This window comes from Excalfactoria chinensis, chromosome 2 (assembly GCF_039878825.1).
Source record: "Excalfactoria chinensis isolate bCotChi1 chromosome 2, bCotChi1.hap2, whole genome shotgun sequence".
In the NCBI taxonomy this organism is placed as follows: domain Eukaryota; kingdom Metazoa; phylum Chordata; class Aves; order Galliformes; family Phasianidae; genus Excalfactoria; species Excalfactoria chinensis.
Genome location: NC_092826.1, coordinates 13,692,494 through 13,715,144, shown reverse-complemented (window position 1 = coordinate 13,715,144; position 22,651 = coordinate 13,692,494). Strand labels below are relative to the sequence as shown.

General features: G+C 41.3%; 1 protein-coding gene across 1 annotated transcript; it reads left to right on the top strand.

Annotated features, from left to right (window-relative positions):
* The first annotated feature begins 1,075 nt into the window (after positions 1-1,075).
* On the top strand, positions 1,076-22,381 carry SLC30A8 (solute carrier family 30 member 8). Its single transcript, XM_072329318.1, has 9 exons — positions 1,076-1,155; positions 10,118-10,326; positions 14,132-14,278; positions 16,450-16,603; positions 17,096-17,285; positions 17,681-17,786; positions 20,364-20,498; positions 21,478-21,662; positions 22,106-22,381. Exons 1-8 carry the CDS (start codon positions 1,076-1,078, stop codon positions 21,621-21,623), a joined length of 1,167 nt encoding a protein of 388 aa, XP_072185419.1. The 3' UTR covers positions 21,624-21,662; positions 22,106-22,381.
* The last annotated feature ends 270 nt before the right edge of the window (positions 22,382-22,651 follow it).

The following is a 22,651-nucleotide window of genomic DNA, read 5'->3' as shown; positions in this document are numbered from 1 at the left end:
GTATAAGAATCTGGGAAAATGCTCTTGAGTAAAGGACAGTAGAGAGGCAGTGATGATAGAAACTGTGGGGAAAAAAATTGCATATTTCTATCATTTTCTGGTGGCTGTTGAGAAATACATTCAAGATACTTGAGCTCACAGGCTCTGGGAAAGTGCTGGCACAGCTGACACATGGAAGGCAATATGTGGATACCATAAAAATAAGGTTTTCATGGATATGATGTACAGAGCCATCTCCACAAATGAACCTCAGGCAGGGTATGTGTCCATATGTCCTGCAAGCTGGACAAAAGGAGGGGAGATCCCAGATTATTGCATACCAACTAGGCTACTCATGGAAAAAAAAATAATAAAAAGCTGCTGTTGAAATACAGCACCTGGAATTTGCTCACTGCACATTTCTAGCCTGTGTTCCATTACTTTCTATAAAGCAACATGCTGGCAGCACCAGTACAAAGTTCACCATCAGCTCCACAGCCCATGCCCAAGACCAGGCTGCAGTGAGGCCTTCTCCTCCTCTTGGGACCACACTTATGTGGAGCTGCAGAAGGAAGACTGTGCCAGTCAGGGTGAGGGAGATGTGCTTTCCTTCCCGTCTGAGGAAGCAGATGGACAAATAGTGTTTTGACTGTTTCCAGGCAAATCAGGTTTTTATTCCCCTTCTCTCTCCCTTTCAGCACGTGTAAATCAGTGTGCATGGAGCAGGGTCTGACCCTGAGTCAGCAGTGCGAGAGCACTTATTCAGCACGTGACAGGAATCATGTCACAGCATCATGCATGAAGGGGAAAAAAAAAAAAAAAGAAAAAAGAAAGAAGGGAGAGAGGCTCAAGCCCTCCAATCTCTCATCCTCAGTGAATTACTGTTTGGCATGTTAGTGACGCCACTAGCAATAGGAAAGCTGCTTTCTCTTGCTGTGGGTTTATTGAGAAGATTATTAAAACTTTTTCATTGAAAACCACTTGGCAGAGACTTCTGAATAAGTTCCAAGGACGTTTTTGCCTGCATCCACCTCCAACGGAGCAAGCAGTACTTTTGGGGGAGAAAAAAGCAAGAAAAACCCCACCAACAGTCCTCATGGCTGCCAAAAAGGTTCCTGAGCGAGTGTGCCTTGTGAGTGAGAGGGACACCAAGAGGTACTCCTTAGCCCTAGACAGGTAACACAGCTCTGTGCTTCCTTCTCTGCCATTGCTTTGTCTTTGTCAGAAACATGAGGTCACTCATGTGCAGATGGGCTGCCAAAGCTGAAGTATGGGGAATTTCACTGTATGTTCAGGGAACAGCTTTTACTACTTTCCAAATGCTTTGTTCGATATTTTTTCATTTCCAAACTTTCTTAGTAAATGTGTGATGTATTTACCATACAGCAGCCTGGTGTATCTGCACCTGTGATGGATTGTACTTATCTACTGCTGAAGCAAGTGTCTCCTGCTATGTATTTCATAAGCTGACTAGATTTATTGAAAGATGCAAAACCTCATGGATTACGTTACGGTTTTAGGCTGAATTATAATAGTGCTATTGACATCGTGTTTGATTCAAAGCTTCTTCATGCTTGAATGTCTAAATACGCTATTTGCTGTGAACAAAATGTGAAGCTACTGGGGACTTGATCCTGCAAAACCTTATTCATGTGGATACTCTATTAGGCTTGAAGCCGATGTGCCTCTCATGTGCCAGAGGTCCTATGAGTAAATGCCTGCCCAAGTGAAGAAAGACCCTCTGAAAACATAAAATGTGTTATAACTTGGGTTCAAAATGAGTATAAATGTCAATCATAAAATAGCTTTACAGTTAAACTTATTTTCATTCTTCTTGACTCAGAGCAGCAAGCATTATTTTTTTTTTCAATATCTGTTCAGTTACAGCTTAGCACCTCTTGACATTTCCATTATCTCACTGGTTTTCAGGTTATTTGTTGCTTGGCTCTCTTAAGATGCCTGGGACGGAAACTTGGCATAAATGCTGTCAGTTCCAATGGAAATCCATCTCTCCATGTTCTTATACTGGAGTCACTTCCATAATATTTTAGTCATTTGAATGTCTGGGTTATTATTTAAATATTATTATACTGCCCCAAATGACTCTTATGGTAATATTTCTGTTTTTAAAAAAATCCCACATGATTCTACAGTTCATTTTTTGTTAATGAAGTATCTCAGAGCCTTTTCAATAGCTTGCAGTTGTGTGGGCACAACTTCAGTGGCTGAAGTCCTTTAGTCCCTCTGGACACAGGGGACATCTCTGGACAAAAACCCTTACAATGTACAGGGAAAGGTGTCCTGAGGCAGAAATGATTGTTAGGAAAGGGAGGTCACCAAGGTGTGACATTTTTTCCTGTAACTCTTATGGCATTTTTTACCAGGTGAAGTTTTATTAACTGCAAGATCTGATTACTCATCCACATAGATTATCATCAATATATTTCAGGAACCATTTGGATTTGTTATGTCCTGCTGTGTTGTCCCTCCAACAGATAGCAGGATGATTGAAGTCCTCCATAAGAACCAGGGCTTGTGAACCTAAGGCTGTACCTATCTTTCTATGGAGGCCCTATCTGCTTGATCTTCCTGGTAAGGTAGCCTATAGCACATCGTCACTATTATGTGACCTAGCCCTATTTTCCTTTTAATCCTGACTCATAAACTCTCAGCTGCCTCCTCATCCATCAATGGAGATGCAGCCTGCTGGGATCAAGCTTGCACAGACCAGCAGTGGGCACAGCCTCAGGTGTCTTAAGCCGATCAGTAGCAGTAAGCTCATTTTAGCCTTTGGTATAAATTACCATATTTTTCCATTCCCTGTGTGTAGGCTTAATGAACAGCTCCAGTGCTTTCAACAGAATCTATTTTGCACACAGATTGCTTCTTTCTTTGCCAGCCCCCAGTTTCTTTCTTTTTAATAAATGCCATTATTACAATACACAGGGAACAAAAAACTGTTTTTATCTCAATCATGTGAGTAGGAAATCTGAATACAGGCCCCACTCCCTGTGCACAGCCTGTGAGGAAGAGTGTTTTAGACATGCCAAGACTGTCAGTAGTCACAAGTGGGTTTGGATGCGTTGAGGTTTCCCTTGCCAAACTTTAAATGCTTAAAAGGAGCCTGTCTTTAACTGAGCTCTCTGAAAATCAGATCAGCTGTAGGCTCACAGGATAATTCAGGCTGAAAGAGACCTCAGGAGTTCTCTGGTCTGACCTCATGCTCGAAGTAAGGTCAGCTCAGATATCAAACAGGGTTGCTCAGGGCTTTATCCGCTCTAGTCTTGAAGATATCTCTCAGGATGTAGACTGCAAAACATCTCTGGACAATCTGCTCCAATACTGAACTATTGTCACAATAATTTTTTCCTCTTATATTCTGTCTCCATCCCTCTTGTTTCAATTCATGGCTGTTGTCCTTATCCTTCCTTCACACAAATCAGCTAAGCACTATCTTATCACTAACCTATTAATAAACATTGGCAGGCTGCTACTAGGTCCCCTTGAAGCCATCTCTTCTCTAGGCTGGAACTTCAGCTCCCTCAAGGCAAGTGCTCCAGCCCCCAGCCATCTTGGTGGCCATCAGTTAATCCCTTACCAGTTTACTGTTTTTGTTTTTTTTTTCCTGCACAGGTGGCTTTAAAACTGTACACAGTATTCTATATGTAGTCTCAAATGTCTGTTCCAAATGTAGGCTTTTGCACTGATCCTTGCATCTATCAGCTCAGTTGCACCTCTGGGTTGGGATTATCTGTCAATTTGATCAAGGTGTACTTTATGTCCTCCTCCAGGTTATGGATAAAGATATTAAACAGATCTGGTCCCAGGATAGATGACACAATCCACTTAGAATCATGGAATCATAAAATCATAAAGGTTGGAAAGAGCAGTAAGTTCATCTAGCCCAATCATCAGTCCCTGTCTGTGATCATTCTAGACCACATCACTCAGTGCAATATCTGTTCTTCTTTTAAAAACCTCCAGGGTTGGTGACTCAGCCTCCACCTTGGGCAGCCTGTTCCAATACCTTACCACTCTTTCTGAGAAGAATTTTTTTTTCCTAATATCCAACTCAGAATCCAACTTCTCACCATTCTCCAAGAAGAATATTAACCACAGTTGCAACAGAATCTGAAGCTGAGCACTGAGAACTTCCTGCCTTGTTCAAAAGGTGTCTATAAGTCAAATCAAAGGAGATTCACTTATCTTTAGATTAGGCCTATGATAGTTTTCTACTTCATTTTAGCAGTTGATACAGTGGTGTGGGAAGATAAATTCTTCAGACAGTTAATCTGATATGTCTGTTACTTATCAAGTGACCTAGACAATAACTTTTAAAAGACTAAGAAATGTATTGACTAAATTCTTTAAGTTTCTATGAGTGAAGACAGGTCAGACTATTTTATTTCTTTCTGGTAACAGATCAGTGTAATGTTGACCAGAAATATTCAATATCACACTTCATAAACCGATGGGTTTATATCAGATTGTACCAACTACACTGTGTACTAGATTTTGGCTTGATTTGCATTTCTGATTATGTTCTTTATATGTCATTACAGTGTGATTTGAATAGCATCAAACAAGTAAAACTCAAAGCTTCTTGTCTCAAGGTTTTTGTTTTTATTTTGCTATAACTGAAATGCAAAGACTGCCATATGCAGAGCTAGAAAGACTCAAAGCTTTAATTGACCTTGGTCTAAACATGTAGACTTACAGTGGCAAACCAACCCCTACATTTACTTCTGCCATTGAACTCACATGATGGAAATACAGTTTTATTGCTCTCTGCTAAATCACCCTGACATCTATGCTACATTACTGCTGAGGGTCTGTGACGTACAGAAGATCTGAGTCTTACCATGTTCAACCAGGGTGCATAATGGTAGCGCTCTGAGAAAAGAGGCACAAAAAGGGAGATGCTGGAAGCAGGAAAGATGTGTAGAAACTTTAGAGCTAATCTTCATGTAGAAGCTTTTAACATGATTTAAACTTGACCAGTAGTTATTCTTATCTATCAGTGAAGGCTTAGGCTTGCACTTGATTCCTGTCATCCAGGCTCATACCACTAGATGATAAGTTTGAAGAGAGCTTGGAGTGTCATGGGGTGAAGACTGATTTTCTATTATGTTTGTGTAGGGAATATTTTTTCTTTTTCTACCTTCCTGCAAGTGATATGAAAGCTCTTATTGGGTCCAATAAAAGCTTTCCACCACTCTTAGTGCCTTGTGAAGGTCAGTGATTAAGAAAGAGGTTGGTTGTAGGCCCTGTGGTTTTCTCCTTCATACTTGCTTGCCATCTGGACAAAGCAGTGTCATGGCAATCTCATCAAAATCCATGTGATTGCTTTTGGCCTCATGTAAGCTGGTGTGAAGACACTGCAGGAAGAGCTGTGTCTGCCATACACCATATACCATAGTACAGTTATTCCCGTTTCATCTCAGAAAAAGAAAAAAAATAGCACCAAGATGTTAAGTGCTATGAAACAAAATGAATAAGTCGTTCTCAGGAAATTGATGTTGGAGGCTGATATATGATACATATGATACCAATGATACATAAAATCATGATTGATGTGATAAAGGTAAACAGGGAATGATCATTCAAAATTTATAACAGTAGAACTAATTAAAACATCAGGCAGACAGCTTAAGACTAACAAAGATTGCACTATTTTTATATAAATCATAATTAAACTGTGTAACTAACCGCTTTTAAATCAGCCAGATTGACAGAACTGTAGATTTAAAGAATGGATGAGGTTGTCAGGGACCTCTGGGTCCATCTGGCCAACCTGTGCCCAAGCATGGACACACAAAGCAGAGGATCCAGAGCCATGCTGAGGTGACATTTGAAGATCTCCAAGGTCTCCACAGCCTCTTGGCAACCTGTGCCAGTACTCTGTCACCTACACAGCACAGAAGTGCTTCCTGGTGTTCGGGGGAACCTTCTGTGTTCCATTTGGTGTGCACTGTCTCTTGCCTTGGCACTGGGCACCACTGTAAAGAACCTGGGTCCATCCTCTGCACCTTCCTTTCAGGTACTGATAGACACTGATAGATCCCCCTGAGCTTCCTCTTCTCCAGGCTGAACACTCACAGGTCTCTCAGCCTCTCCTTACAGGAGAGGTGCTCTAGTCTCTTCATCATCTCAGTGGCCCTCTGATGGACTCTCTCCAGTGTATCCATGTCTCTCTTGATTATTGGGGGCCCCAGAAAACAGAACACGCTCCAGGTACAGCCTTACCAATGCTAAGTAAGGGGGACAGGTCACCTCCTTTCACCTGCTAGTCACATTTTGCAAAGAATATCATTAGCCTTCATAACAGCGAGGTCACATTACTGGCACATTCAATTTATTGTCCACCAGGATTTCCAGGTTCTTCTCTGCGGAGCTGCTTCCCAGCTGCGTGAGCCCCAGCATTTACTGGTGCCTTCAGTTGTTGTGGTTCCTGGAGGAAAGGTCTGTGAAGGGCTGTTAGGAGCAAACTGTGGTTCAGCTAGCTCACAGCCTCCAGGTTTGTGCAGCCTGGGAGAAGCATCGGGGAAGCACCAGTCTGGACATCTTCCTTGTTTTGTCTGTGTGTGTCCCCTTGTTCTCGCAACAGAGTTTGGAAACGTGGCTCTGAACACTTTTGCTCTAACTCTGTACAGCTGTTGTAATTTTATACAGAAGGAAATTTGCTCACAATAAATTTATGCATACATGCTCAGACTCTCAAAATGAGACTAAATAAAGTCATCATAGGTACAATTGCAATCTAATAGGCATCTAAATGTGTGCAAATACATAAATATTGCCTTTGTTTTGTGCCCAAAATAATGTGGGAGGAAAAGAAGAATCTGGATGGACAAGCTATAAACAAGGTATTAAGTGACTTAGAGATGTTCAAGATGAATGAAAGATTCAGTTGAAATCAGAGTTGTGTCAGCATAAGTGATGTGACTATGGCTTAGATAATTTTTATCTCTGAAGGCATTTTCATACCCTTTCAGACACCAAAAATTACTCTTGTCCCTTGTGACAGAGGTGCTCTCCTGCAGGAAGTGCAATAATTCCACATTTTGCTCTTTTCACTGGGGTTCTCATAGCAGTCTAGGATGGCAATTATTCTTGTCAGATCAAAGCACCCAACAGATCAAGTGAAAACAAACAAAGGGAAGTCGCAATCAAAAGCTCTTGCTAATGATTTGTGTGGAATTTACAATATGTATTAATATTTTCTTCCCTCCGTATACACATGACTCAGTAGGCGCCTTTCTCTGATGTTTTCCCCGGCTGCCTTTTTTAAAGGAAAGAGAATTTGAAATGGAGAAAAAAAAAAGTATCTTTTAATCTGGAACTCTTGTTGCAGTGTGCTGAAGCGCAGATCTGATGCTCAAAGGCTACATCTTGCTCTAAAGCACTCAGGAGGGGTTTACAGTTTGACACGGCTGATCTCCGCACCTTAAGCTTTTGATTCACACTTTTACAAAACTGTCTCTTAGATTCTTTTAATTAGTGGCAGGCTGGTCTCGGAAGCAAAAAATAAAATAAAATGAACAGTTATGCACCGGAGCTGGCAGGAACCTTCCTAACTTGTGGGGCCGGAAGCTGCTCTGTGAGTTCAAAGGGAGCAGCAATGCTCACCACCTCTGCCAATGAGGCCACTTTTACTTAGGCAATTTAGATAGAAAAGTGTCACATTTGTGGGTTTATGCTGCCTCCATTTGCTTTTGCATCTGCTCAGTCAGGTCTGTGGGCAGTGTTTTCCTAGCCCTCAGCAGAACTCTGAGGTTTTGTTTGCTGATGGAGAGACTTGAAGATTAAAAAAGGATGGAGGTCAGAAAGTGACCCATTTTGTTAGCAGCAAGGAGAGGATTTGGTGGCTCCAAAGTTGGCAGGGGTAATTTTGGCATCCCTGACCTGACAGGCTGTTGAGAGGATCATGACTCATGTCGTTAAGATGATTTTAACATTCAGTGCCAGCTGATGAAAATCAAGTTAAAGGGAAATTAATTTTACATGCAAACTGCAGAAGAGCATTGGAAGTTAACTCCAGAGAGGGATCACGAGAAAGAAAACCTTGCATGCCCCAATCTCCTGGGGAGAGTGAGAAAACTACAGTATTTTAGTCAGCCATCTGGAAGGAATCAGTTTGTGGTACCTTCTGAGTCTAATTCATCAGCAAAACATTGTGTGGAAGTGACACTGTGCACATGAGGAGTCTGATGAATGCAGAGCTCAGGCACTGGAAGAGGACTGGCTGCAGGCACCCTGGCTACCATATGGGCAGCCAATTCCCTACATGGCTCAGCTCCCATTTATTTGCTGTTGTGGTGAAAATAAAGAAAAACATGGGGAAAAAAAGGACTGAGAAAACTAAGTGTCTCCCAGGCATTGGGCATTGCTCTTTCATGCAGGCTCCTGGAGGCAAGCATAGGGAATCAGTGGTGAGCAAACAGAGACCACATGCTAACCTGGCTGGGAAACAAGCTGACTCAGGGGAACATGCTGAACCCTTGGAACATCTCAAAAATATTTACAAATCCAAATCCACACTGATTATGTACAGTTGCAGGGCTCGACTGCCATGAAAGCAGACGAAGTGCTATTGATCAGATAGAGCAAGAGTATATGAGGAGCTGAGGAACCCAATGGGCTGATTCTTATTCATCAGTGGATGAAAGCTGTATGGTGCTCTGGTGAGACCAGCGGAGCAGTTACAGGCTGTTCCAACTGCCCAAAAGGCATCTGGAAAGGTTTCTGACTACAGTGCCTTTCTTTTCTTGACACTGATCACTGCTGATTGGCAGCTATTGCTGCAATTTCTTTCCAGCGAGATTTCAGGCAACTTTCCATTTCCATCAACAGTACAGAGACACCGTAGAAAGTCACAAAGACGCTTGTAATTCCCCAGAGCATGTGTCTCCTTTGTGAAGCTGATGAAACTGCTCTTCTAGGTCTTGAAGAAAAGTCTCTACTCCTTTAGATGGGGAAAGGGGGCAGGGAAACAAATAGCTGTAATGTGATTATACAAACATTACAAATATCCATCTGGGCAGAATTCACCTTTGGATACCGCGGTGCACTCTCATGAGCAGCAGCAGCCACAAATGCTGTAGCTGGAGTGACATAATGATATCTTTATTTATTTATTTTCCATTTGGGTTCTTCTCAGTTGGGAGATACAGAAGTGAGTCCATCCTTGCTTAGCAAACCACCTTGAGGCTACCAAGAATAAACTCTGGGATGCCCTAGAGCAAGCAGCACATGTGATGGTTGTTCAGGAGTTCATGCAGCCACAATGCATCACACATCTGCATGTCACTTCTCCCATCCCTTATTTCCCAGGAAAGCCCTGAGAAGGCCAGCACTGAGGTTTTGTGACAGATCAGATGTGGATGGGAATTTACCTCGGGATAAGATGATGCTACGAGAGCCGCTTCTGCTGAACTTTTCTCCTTTTCATGGCACAGAGGGTTCAGCGTGCTTTGAAGAATTGATTTCTTTGATTTTTTAAATGCCTTTGAAAGCTTTGAACTAATATCTTCCATGCTCAGGCCCTGCTGGAAGAGGGAGAGTTTTTGTGCTTGAGTGGAAATTTGAGATAAAACAGTTCTGCATGCAGAGAGAGGGAAGAAATATCTTTAGTCAATTATATTAACAAAAAAAAAAAAAAAAAAGATTTAAAAAAATATATTTTTGCATTGTCTTCGTAATAAAGCTGTTGGAAATAGAAAACCAAAAATTCCCACAGAATTACCTCCATGCTACGTTGAACTTGGTTGGTATCTGCCTCAGGTATGACTTTTTGAATTTCTTGTGCTGAGCAGTTGGAGTCCTTTCTTTTCTGTCACCTTTTTCATTATGTGCACAATGTACACAGGCCAGAGAAAGTCACCCTCTGCTTCATAAACTGGTAAATGATGTAGGAGAGCCTGGAGAGCTTGGAAACACTGCCAGAGCTTCATTTCATGTGCAGCTCCCTCCCACAGAGTCCTGCTTGCATGAGCAAGCCTCCTCGATGAACCACTGTTCCCAGTGCTGCTTTTATCCTACAGAAGCATTAATTACATACTTTCTGGGGCTGCAGGGTTAGATGCCAAAATAACTGGGGTTTTTCTTTTTTAACCTTCTGTTCCTTTCAATCCCAAAGGTTGAGCTGGCATCAGAAGAATTTCAATGAAGAGAGGCAGCAGCGGGAAGAAGAAAATGCTGAAGCTAATCAAGCATATCACTGTCATGGCTACTCACAGGCCTATGAGAACAGGAAAAGGGAGCAGCACCAAGCACAGAGGAAGCTCTACACAGCATCAGTAATTTGCATCATCTTCATGGTTGCTGAGATTACAGGGGAGTATCTTTGCTCAAAGGGAGCTCAGCTGTGTGCCCAGTACATCTGTACTCCTGCCCTTTTGCACTCACTCTGCCTGCAGTGACCCCCGCTGCACAGAGGTGACCCCACCTGGGATCAAGTAACACCCCTTCCTCTCCACTCTTTAAAAGAATATTTTTCTTTTCTCTAGTTAGATTAACAGAATTAGAATCTGGATAGGTCTAGGAGGATCAGCTAATGGCCTCAACTGTTCTCTCAGGTGTTTCAGTTCAGATAAAAGTGGCTACCATGTCTCAGCATCATGTCACAAAAGGATTTTTAATAATTTAATGCAGTTTTCTTGGAAAAGATAAAAGGATTTTGCATATTTATTCGGGCCAATGTGCCTTCAGCACTGGTGAGGGTCGCTTGCAGCAGGATCTGATACTAAATGCAAAAATCCAGGGAAATCCGTGGCCAGATTCACCATCTGCTTTTCCTCAGTTAAGTCAATGTATTTATACCAGAGCACGTTTATTTCTTAAACTAGCCTGCTGGTGTGCCTCTGGATCAATGGAAGATTATTCCCCTGTCTAATTAGCTTTTACTTCTTGACCTATCCTACAATATCCAATATAAATTTTTGGCTCTCTCCTGAAGAGTTTGCTTTTATTTTGTCCCCCTGATCTGCTCTCTGCATTGCTTCTATAATACTGACACACACCTGATAGTTGCTGGCTCTTTATTTTCCCCTTCTCTGTGGTGAGGTAAGGAATCCCATGAGGAATCCCACAGGTATTTGCCACATATATCCCGCAGGTATGAAAAAATCAGCCAGAAAGGTCTCTGAAACCCATGTTTTCCCAGAGTCTGCCTGTGGAGCCCCATGAAAACAAAACAGAAAGTCTTTGCCTTCCTCACAAGTGAGAACTGGAAGCACTGATGGAGTCACTGCGTTTCTGTCTTCACTCTTGGCTGCCATACCTAGCAGAGATTTCTCCATCTCTTTCTTCCCACAGGTTTCTTCTGCATGAAGCCCTCTTATTTGTAGGTCATGTGCATTTTGCCCATGGAAATTGGTGCACGCCACTAATCTCCATGCAGTGATTTCCAGTGCCAGAAGAAATGCATTATTAGCAAAACCATGTAATCAGCAGGCCTAAGCTTGGTGAATGCAGCAATGCTAGAGGATAATTGGAAGGACAGATGATACGTTAACTAAATGTTTCATTTTGCTTAATGAATCATACAGCTTTTCTGTAGTGACAGCTTAAGTAACAGGCTTGAAGACCATTTTGCTTCAGACCATTAAACTTTGACAAACCAGTTATTAACAGCAGTTACAGACAGCAGTCTATGGAGATTTTTGTAATTATGAACCACACATTTAATTTTTTTAATCATTGGGCTAGACAGCATGTGCCTGATGATTGACCAGAGAATGACTGGCATTTTCTACTGCTTTGTGGTATGCAAAGCTATAAACAGCCATGATGAGTAATAGTAACTCATAAAGGCCACTTGTTGGGAGTATTGATACAGAGCAGTAAAAGCCTGTAAGCATCACACAGGTTTTCCTCTTGAGAGCAAACAAGATGTTCCCCTTCCTTTTAGTTTTAGGGACAAACAACTTCTCAGGCGTTATGATGTTAAACAATAAACAAAGGTACATCACTCTCAAAGTTGTTGACAAATTGTGTTTCAGTGAACCCCTAGATATTTCCTGCCATGTTGCTTTTTTTCCACTGAAACCATCTGTGCTGTCCCATATTGCTTTCCCAAAAGGGGCACTGCTGGCCTAGCCTGCTGCACAAACTATCTCAGAAAGACAGCTACCTTCTCTTCTTCCAATTCAATACCACTGCGATCTCCAGAGATCTGGAGATATCAGTCAAGCCAATGACACCGTGTGTACAGCCCTGATACAAAAGTAGTGTCTAAGGATTTTTAGTGGCTAAGGACAAAATATGAATTTCAAAGTATTTTTTTTCCACTTGGATAGAGAAACAAACCTAGTGTGTGTTATCATGTCAAAAAGGAACATAAAGGTTTGACCAAGTTGCTAAGATAAATAGACTGAGATCTCAGAAACTCACCAAAGGCATCAGTTATGGCAGCAATACATAAAATAATAATTTGCCAACATTTTTCAGAGACAGCAGGCTAGAAGAAAGCTTTTGTAAGGTTGTCCCAAGAACATGGAAATATATAATCTAAAATGCAATAGGGCTTTGCAGGCAGCTTGTGCTCTATGTGTTTGTTTGCTGAAAGCCCTGGCTGTTAACATCTGTGCACTGTCAGACAAGCCTGCTTCCTTCTGCTGAGTAGAACTGTTTTCCACCTGTGAAAGAGCTGTCCTGCAAACAGTGAAAGCCTGGAATCTATGTAATGACCAAAAAATTAATGTTCCTTTACACCTGCTTATGTTCTGGGAAATCCTCATGCCATTGAATTTACATTTTACTATTGGGAAAGGGATGCAGCAAAATTCTACAGTCCTTCCTTTTCCCTTTTGGGGGGGGGACTCACAAGCAGCTGTAAGAGGGATGTATAGGGAGGCAACAGAAGAAACAAAATAAATACGTTCCTTATACATGTGATAAGCATTTTGCTGGGGTGGCATATCACACAGCATAACGCATTCCAATGTAAAATCTGAATATGAGGAAATCAAACAGGTAGTGCATCTTGCTGGCATGAAGACTTTACATCTATAAGGAAACAAGAGGTTTGTCTACATGTTCACTGGACAGTGATATTTTGCTGAAGGTTTGAAAGAAGCATTTGGGGTTTTACAGTTTTTTTCAGGATTCACTTATTTTCATGTGGGCTCTGGTCAAAGGAAGTAAGTGAGTTGAAGTTAATTAAACTGAAGAAGGACAGAAATGCATTGCCAGATGCAGAAACTAGATGTTTTTTCTCTATCATTTCACAATTCCCATTTTTTTACATTTGTGATGAAAACATTCCCCTGCTACACCGAGTTGGCAGGACAGCTTTCTGCCTGTGGTCCGTGTCTTTTCTTGAAGCCACTGGCAGCTGGGATTCGTTTAGAATAATCTTCAGTTTCTTTGGCTTTGCCTTTAGCCCTGAGACATGGTTACAAGTACTTGGCAAAATAGCACTTGGCTTGCTGGGTAAAAGAAATGCGATTTCAGAATTCACATGAAAATCACCCTCCTCACTCCCAAAGTAAAATGACATTCAGCCACATTTTTTCAGCTCCAACAGCAAAATTAAATCATGCATTACAGCTGCGAAATGGTAGATTAGTCCTGCAAACAGGACATTTTTCTCCATGCCCTTGCTAAGATGGCTGGTTGTTTATCACAACTCTTATGCTGGAAACTTCCCCTTTATTCCTATTTTAATTTTGCCTGTGACAAACAAAAGGTCTGGCATCCAGTCATTAGGAGTAACATGCATCTTTTCCTGTAATAAATAGGGAATTAATTCCATAAACAACATAATCCTGACTTTTTGTGCATACATGAAATTTCAGCAATCTGAAATACCATAGTGGAAGGATACTGGAAAAGTGATGCCTAAGCCTGGCTTTCACCAAGAAAGACTAAAGTAGTTATAATAAAATAGTCCAATAGTAATATAAACACAACAGTTGTGAACCACAGCTCTTATTATACTTAGGTCGCTCAGTTATGTATCTGGGACAAATATCTTTTTATTAATTTGTACCTTTCACTGTATGAATGAGGTACAAAATGAAGCGATCTATGAAGAGTTTTGAGTCATGGGTACAATCCCTGAAAACAAAATATACCCTAGATCCTGTGTTTGATCCATTTGGCTCCAGCATCTGACCAGAGCCATGACAGGGACATGTTCATCCCACAGGTGGGCAGATCGCTGGCAGCCTGGCGGTGATCACTGATGCAGCGCACATCCTGGTGGACCTCACAAGCTTCCTCATCAGTCTCTTCTCGCTGTGGCTGGCCTCCAAGCCTCCCACCAAGCAGCTAACTTTTGGGTGGCACCGAGCAGGTAGCAAATGAGAGAACTGCATTCAATATCACTGCCCATTTAGTTTCATTCTGTGATAGTTATCATGTTTCTTGCTCGATTTCCCAAGTGTATTTCCAGCTTAATGTGCAGGTAGGTGCCTTATCAGAGGAGCTGAGAGCAATCAGGTGGGTAGCAGTCACTGAGTGCTGACTGCTAGTTTTGCAGCTTTCTGTGGCACTGGAAGCATTTTACCTCTTTTCTCAGACTGATAGATTGGCTTTGTCACACAAAACTGTATGACAGGGCTCAGATTTAGCAGGAGCCACCTGAATGCCTCGGGTGTCCTAAGCCAGGCAGCAGAACAAGTCAGAACAGCAGTCCTACACAATCTTTTGGGTATGCAGCCACTTTAAACAGCATGGTTAGAAGCACAGTGTTGAATGAGGCTGATGTATGAGTCAGACTTACCACCACATAGGAAAGTTCTCTTCAGCTGCAATTTCTTTCCCTTACAATCAAAAGTTTCCCAAGCAATCCCTTGGTATCACATGCTGTACTCTAGTGGTGCTAGCAGTCCTGAAGAAATTTAACTGAGAATATTTAAAGTAAAATATTTAGTACTACTGAACTGGTATGGAAGATTTGCTGGGATTTTGCTAAGCTTCTACACTGAAAAATAATGTAAAGATGACCTCTAGCACTTACAGTGGTGTAGTACATACACGGGTACAGGCACATTCACAAAGGCTGTTGGCTCCTAAATAGCTATCAGCACCTTCCTCTGGGCCAGGTTTGCAAGGTTTCATTTTGCAATTTGGAAAATATAAACACCACAAATATTAAATACTACTTTTCTCTATGATGTCCTTTCAATTAAAACTAGACTTCCTGGATGTTGCAGTTTCATTCATTAATCATTGCTTTTAGACAAAATAGTTATTTTGATAAACATCTGAGGCCCAGACTGATGCAGAATTTGTATCTGTCATGGAAATATATTCAAAACTGTACATTGAGTTTTAGCTTCTTTCACAGATTATCAGCAGAGGTCCGTGCAAGTGATTTGTTCTTTATGGCTCTCTACTTCTTTACTTGGAATTTTCATTTCCCTTGAAATTGTGTCAGTTGTGCTCATAACGTGCTGCATTTACCTATTCAAGTCACACGGCAATGACTAGTTCCACATCCTGTTAAAAATATTCTGCACGTTCATATAAACATCCCCAGACCTTGCCTATGGCAGTTTAATAAAAGTTGGCCTTGGGGACTAAGGATTTACTTGAGCACAACTCAGAGCCAATAGAGACAAAATTGAATTTTGCTGCCCTGGGGACAAAAAAAAAACTTCTTTTGTCCTTATCACCGCTGGTGGCATTGGTTGGAACAAGTCTCAGGAGAGAGGAAGGAGGGGATTTGCTGGCCTTGTTGGGGTCACTCATTGGTTTTCTGCATTGTGAAATGAAGAGAAGTGGGCAGAAATAAGGGAGGCTGTTGGAGGGGGTTATGTCTTCCAGCAGGTCTGAGTGAGCCATCTCTCTCTCCTTCCCTCCCACATCTATTCCTCTGACTGAGATAATATCACTGTGGAAGGAGGGCTGGTTCCTGGTTCCTCACAACACATTGGCTGGGCCAGGCAAGTATGCAGGATGTAAAAGAATTGCTCTTTTATTCCTTTTTCCCATTCCTGTTCCTTTTACTCCTCCCAGAGCTACTGAAACAGTCCTTTTCAATTGCTCCAAGTACTCCATAAGCTCCACACTGGGAAGCAGACAGAAGAAGAAGGTAGAAGACAGTTAGGCCACCATGTGTGTGCCCCCAGTGGCGCAGTGGTTTAAGCTGCTGCCTGCGGCACTGGAGGGCCCGGGTTCGAATCCCCCCCCTGTGGTGCAGGGGTAGAAGTGCCGCTTCGCTACACAGGGGGCTCGAAACCCGGGAGTTGGACTCGATGATCTCTAAGGTCCCTTCCAACTCGCACGATACTATGATACTATGATACTATGATATGTGCATAGGGTTGTCCAGGACAGACACTGGATTTGCCTATGACCAAAATATGCCTTGGCCCATTCTTTCTGTGCACCTATCTGTTTAGACAGAAGTAACTCTCTCAGCTCTCCCTCCACAAACTTGGAATAACTAGCATCAGACCCTTCAGAATTTTTGTGCTTCTGTTACCATTCCTGTTAAAATTAGATTTTTAAAATTCATAGAAATTCTGGGAGCTTTGATGGCAATGCTAATCATTTGGATGGTGACCGGTGTGCTGACATATTTGGCTATCATGAGGCTGCTACACCCCGATTATGATATTGACGCTGCAGTGATGCTCACCACCTCTGCTTGTGCTGTGTTCGCCAATATCCTGTAAGTTACCTTGTTTTCCATTCCAAATAACTTTAGAACAGTGAAACTGCTGGTGTATCTCAGTAAAAGATGATGGAGAGATACTGATCTCAAAAATATCAAGTTTGTAATGAGTTTTATGAGAGTATGAACTGGGTAGAGAAGAGAGATCCCACTGCTCTCCTACTTTCTCTTTGCTGCCAAACGGAGGAGGGAAACTACAAACATGGAAACTCTATGAAAAAATATATATATTTCTATCTCATATTTTATTAGACATCAGAAGATTCAAGAACTCTGTAGAAAACCAGTTCTCATTAATTCCCCTGCTCACAGACTTTCCTTGTATGTAAAACACTGAAACACTTAGCAATTATCTGCTTAGCCACTCTGCGTTATTACCTAGTGTGTCTGATTGTACTGTTCAGCATTCAGGAACGAGAGAGGTAATGACGTGTGTGATGTCACTGCTTTCAAAGACACAGTAACCTCAGAATTTTATATCTTTTGCAGACTAAGCCTGATTCTACACCAGACTGGACACGGGCATTGCCATGGGGCACAAGCCAGGGAAACCACTCTGGCCCCTCTGGAAAAGCCAGCTCTGAGCAATGCCAGCCTTCGGGCAGCCTTTGTGCATGCCATTGGGGATTTATTCCAGAGTATTAGTGTGCTAATTAGTGCACTTATCATCTTCTTTAAGGTTAGTTTCATTAGTTCACTTGCTCTCCTTGCAATTAAGGATAACGATTTTTTTTTCACAGCATTGTAAAACTGGGTTCTGTGTAAATATTTTCTGTGTTTTAATGATATGCGTTGTAATTTCGTTAAGGACAATTATACTCATTCTTGGGAATTGAAAAGGCTATTGGGAGTGTCACAATTTCTTGTTGGTGTTTAAACTGAATGAAGGATATTTTCATGTCTCTCCCTTTATTCACTCATAGCACCTTCACCCCCTGCACTAACTGGCAAAGAAGGTCGACACTGATTCTGTACTAGAAGAATGGAATGTATTGTTCTTCCAGATTAACTAATTAAAAATGGCAATAACCAACAAAAAAGAAATTAACAGAGTGTTGTGTTCATATTTTTTAGCCAGAATACAAAATAGCCGATCCAATCTGCACGTTTGTGTTTTCCATCTTTGTTTTGGCAACCACCATCACCATTTTAAGGGATATTTTGATTGTGTTAATGGAAGGTAGGACCTGATTCCAGAGTCAATGGTTATATTTTGTTCCTTCTCTCTGTCACTCCATACTGCTTGCACTTGCTCACAAAACCATAATAGAATGCCTCTCTATCAATTTCCAACTCTCATAACTGTGATCATGCTATAATTCTAATTAAAATTTTAATCCAAACTCTTTTCTACCATTACACTGGAAAGATTATACACACTCCAATTTTTGTAAAAATTGGTCTATTGGTGTTTTATTAACAAATCCCCAGTGTATTCCTAAAGCTTTAGTTTGTCATAACATTGCTTTATATCATCCCTTCAGCAAAGATGTCAACTTGCTTTGTTCATTGTGTAATTCCTTTACCCATGTGAAATACAAGTCTCTGCCAAAAAGACCAAAGAAAAGAGAAAGGCTGTTCTTTGAACCATGGCTGTAAAACAGACAGGGTGCAAGAGACAGAAGTTTTGAAGATTTTCAGTTATGCCCATCCAGAAAAGCAAGCTGATGGAGCTTTCCAGTCACGTTCGTGTGCAAGGAAATAGACAATTCCCAGCACATCAACATGAAGGCAACAAGAACTATACTCAGTAATATTTAATCCTGCCAGCTATGGGTCTGAACATTTGATGTGCAAGGCCAAACGTCTGGAGCAAGTCACAGATGCATGTTTTTGCCTTCCTTACACACTGAATAATGCAGTGCAACCTCTTTCTCAGCTATGAAGGTTTAAGCTAAAAAGGAGAAGTATCTGTAACAACGCAGGTTTTGAATGTGTACAAGTTACTCAATATGACAATCTGCATGGCTATTTAATTCTCTTTCATTTTTCCCCTACTGCTGTTTCAGGAAAGGAAAATTTCAACATTGTTTTACAGTAAAGCTTCATTCTAGTATAGATCTTCTTTCAGTGACAATGATAGTTTACATTTGTGTAGAAGTATACCTGTATAGAAGGCAGCAGCTGGCTGTGTCTTGGCTGCTGACAAATCAGAAGATCTCTTGATTACTGAAAAACCGACTACCAAGGAGACCTGGCAGCCCTGAGGTACAGGGATCTCTTTCTCAGAGCAGTGATTGCCAGATGCTGTAAGCAGCGCTCACATGCAAATGCTTTGCTCCTCTGTGCCACAAGCCTCTTCAAGCTTGAACTCCAGGGAATTCTGTGAAGCCAGTCTCCTGCCTAGCATATTTCTACCAAGCATTTTCTGAAGAGAAATTGGATATTGGAGTTAGTGGCTTATTAGCATCAGTTATAGTATGAAAGACCCAATTAATAAATACTATACTTATCATTTGTATACTTCATAATTGGTGTCATTGAAAATACTTTGTCAATTTACTGACCCAATCAAAGCATGATGAACATGGTTGTTCAAGTAGGCATAAAGGTGCACTTTTAAATTCCCATGTCTCATGACAGGGAAGACCCATAATTCAATTCTTTGGGCAAATTTGGACTGAACTCTGAATTTCATATTGCAGCTCTGTCATATGGATCCTCATTCTGAATAAGGGTTGTCATTGTCATAATCATATTTTGTACAAAGGCCCATCTAAGAAGACAATCACTTATCTACTAATTAACTAGACCTGTAATCTTGTTTTGTCTAATTTAATATTCCTGGGGCAAATCATTTTAATCTTTGTCTTTGCCTCTCAATTAACCTGATGCTTCCTGATGCTTCTCAGTCATGTATGGAGGACAGAATTCCTCAGAGATGTTCAGGTGAGGCCATAAAATCAGCACTCACAAAAGACATCAGTGCTGAATCAAGACATGATCTGATTAAACAGTTTGCCTCCCTATGCAAATGGGACCAATAGAATGCCTCCTAACATGTGCATGTTTCATTCCATAGGGAAGTATAAAATAAAGGATAGAAATGAAGTTTACACTTGAACTCCGAAATAAACTACATGATCCTTGAGGTCCCTTCCAACCCGGGTCATTCTGTGATTCTGTGATTCTGTACTGGAGCAGGTCCAGAGAAGGGCAACGAGGCTCGTGAAGGGCTTGGAGAATCAGCCCTACGAGGAGAGGCTGAGGAAGCTGGGGCTGTTTAGTCTGGGGAAAAGGATGCTGAGGGGAGACATCACGCTCTTCAAGTACCTGAAAGGTTCTTACAGTGAGAGTGGGACAGGTCTCTTCTCACTAGTGACAAGTGACAGGACGAGGGGAAATGGCCTTAAGTTGCGCCAGGGCAAGTTCAGGTTGGATATTAGGAAGAACTTCTTTACAGAAAGGGTAGGTACTGGAATAGGCTCCCCAGGGAGGTGGTTGAATCACCATCCCTGGATGTGTTTAAGAGCCGTTTGGATGTGGTGCTCAGGGATATGATTTAGCAGAGGGTTTTTAGAGTTAGGGTACTGGTTAGGCTGCGGTTGGACTTGATGATCTTCAAGGTCTTTTCCAACCTGGTTAATTCTATGATTCTATGATTCTGTGATAAACAGGCTTCCAAAGGCAAAGTGTTTTAATAAAAATTGTACTTATAACTGAAGAAAGGTTCATGATGCGTTTCCCTCTAATGATCATATTTCTTCCCTCTTAAAATTTGTTTGCTTTTTCTTTCTCCACAATTTCTCTTCCTAAGGAACAGAGAAAGGACTTTCTTACGATGCAGTGAAAGCAAGAATTTTAGCAGTTGAGAAAGTGGAGTCTGTTCACAACCTTCATCTTTGGTCTCTGACAATGAATCAAACGATTCTATCTGCTCATGTGGCCACAGGTCAGTAAATTTCTGTAAACAGGGAGGAAGTATTCAGCAGCTGCCTGGGAAAGGTCAGGTACTTCTGATTGGTATACCACTGGCTGTATGTCTGTTGCTTGTTAAAATAAATGTCATCATTTTAGTGGAAAAATAAGAAAAGTAAAATGAAAAGCTTTCAAATCCTCCTCTCAGAAATCCTGCCAAAACAGCAGGGACTTGTAGTTAGCATAAAACTTGGAACTGCAGAGGCTGTGGAACAAGGAGGTAAACTACAGCATTCTTTAAATAAATTAAAAGAATTAGACCCAGACCAGACTATTCTCAGAATATCAAATTGATTTTGGAGTTGTTTTGTCAAATGTGAAAACTGTTGATTGCTATAACAAAAACATACAGGGCAAATCTGCATTCCTGATGCCTCTCCAGCTGTAAAACAATCTCTAAAAAATAGTTTGGAGCATAGGGGTAACTCCAGGGCAAACATTTCTTCTTTAAAAATATCTTATTAATAATGTCTTTATCCCTGTTGACAAATTGCTCATTATCCACATCAATTTTCTTGTCTGTTCGCTTTTTGCAACCTGTACATGCTACAGTTCGTGTGAGAAAATTTCACTTATGTAGCATTTCACAGGCAAAGTCCCCATGAAGTCCCACCTTCCCAGGAAGAGAAGGTCTATTTGCAATCACTTAGCACTGTTACTGCTCTCTGAACGGGTGAACAAATCTTTATTACATATTCTTGCTTCTGTCCAGAACTTATCTTCTGCCAAACTGAATTTCTTTGATGGTTAAAGGTGGGTCTTGCCAAAGTTGCATATTCTAGCCATATTCAAATGAACAAACCTTTGCTGCCATGTAGAAGGATGAAAAGGGCAAGGGACATTGCTCAAAACTGGCTGTTTCGTAGAAACACTAGGCTGTCTGTGAATGGTTTCTGTCACTCCAAACTATTACACTGTATTCAATTTGTTTGTTTTCTGCTTGCTATCTATAGCAGACACGATGGACAGTCAGAAGATTTTGAAAGACATCACCCAAGCCCTGTTTGAGCGCTACAGCTTCCACTCTATCACCATTCAGATTGAATCAGGAGAAGATCAGAAACAAAACTGTGTCTTCTGTCAGGAGCCGAGGGATTAAAGGAAGCATTATGTTATGCAAAATAATGACCACTTACAGGTCAGTGGAGACTATGTGTGCTGGTTATTTGCAATTGATTAATAATAAATGGTAATTAACTGAACTAAAATGCCCTGCCACTGAGAGCAGTGCATGGACCATTATTTGTTGGCATTAGGTCCATCCATCAGCTAGATTACCTGTCCATCAGTGGCTATCTTCAATTACAAGAGATTCTAAATTATTCCTCACTGGCATGACAGACTGGCACTAAAGCAACATTAAAGAGTCCCTGTTTGTAATCACAGGTAACGAAAAACTAATCAACCTTCAAATTACCCACAGACTAATTATCAAAAAAGGTAATGAAATGTAAATTTGGTATTAGCAAAGCTCAACACTGTTACTCAGGATGAAGGAGAAAATTTAAGCTTGCATGAGGGATGAAGAGATCTGGAAAACAAAGGCATGCTGATATGTGCTTTCTTTGCCTTCGTCCTCAGATGTGCACCGTATTCTGCAGCATTTATCACAAGAGGATTAATTCCATTCAAAGTTGGCAAATAGTTCTTCATTGCATGGCTACCTCTATTTAGTTTTTCAGCTAGCCCTCAGCCAAACTCTTCTACCAGACACAGGCAATATTCTACACTATTGAGATAACCCATAACTCATATTGCCCAACACAATGACAAGCTGTGATGGAACATTTGGAGCAGATTGTTGGAAGTCCTTGTCACAAAGTGCTGCTGGGTTGTGGCAATAAAAAAGACCAAGTGCTCCTAGAAAATGAAAATGTAATTAGGACAAAAAAAGACTTAGGGGACTTTGTGAACATTAAGTCTAACACCCTTCATAGTAATGTCTGTGGACTGTAACCCACTAATGCTACATCTCTGAAAGCATATCAGATAATTAAAAATCCTTTGGCATGTCACACAGTCATTCACTGATCAGGGAAGGGACACACCTACCCTTTGGGCAGCAAATTCTCAGATTTCCTGACCAAGGTAAATGTTAAATCTTCCTCTTCAACATGCTCTATGGTC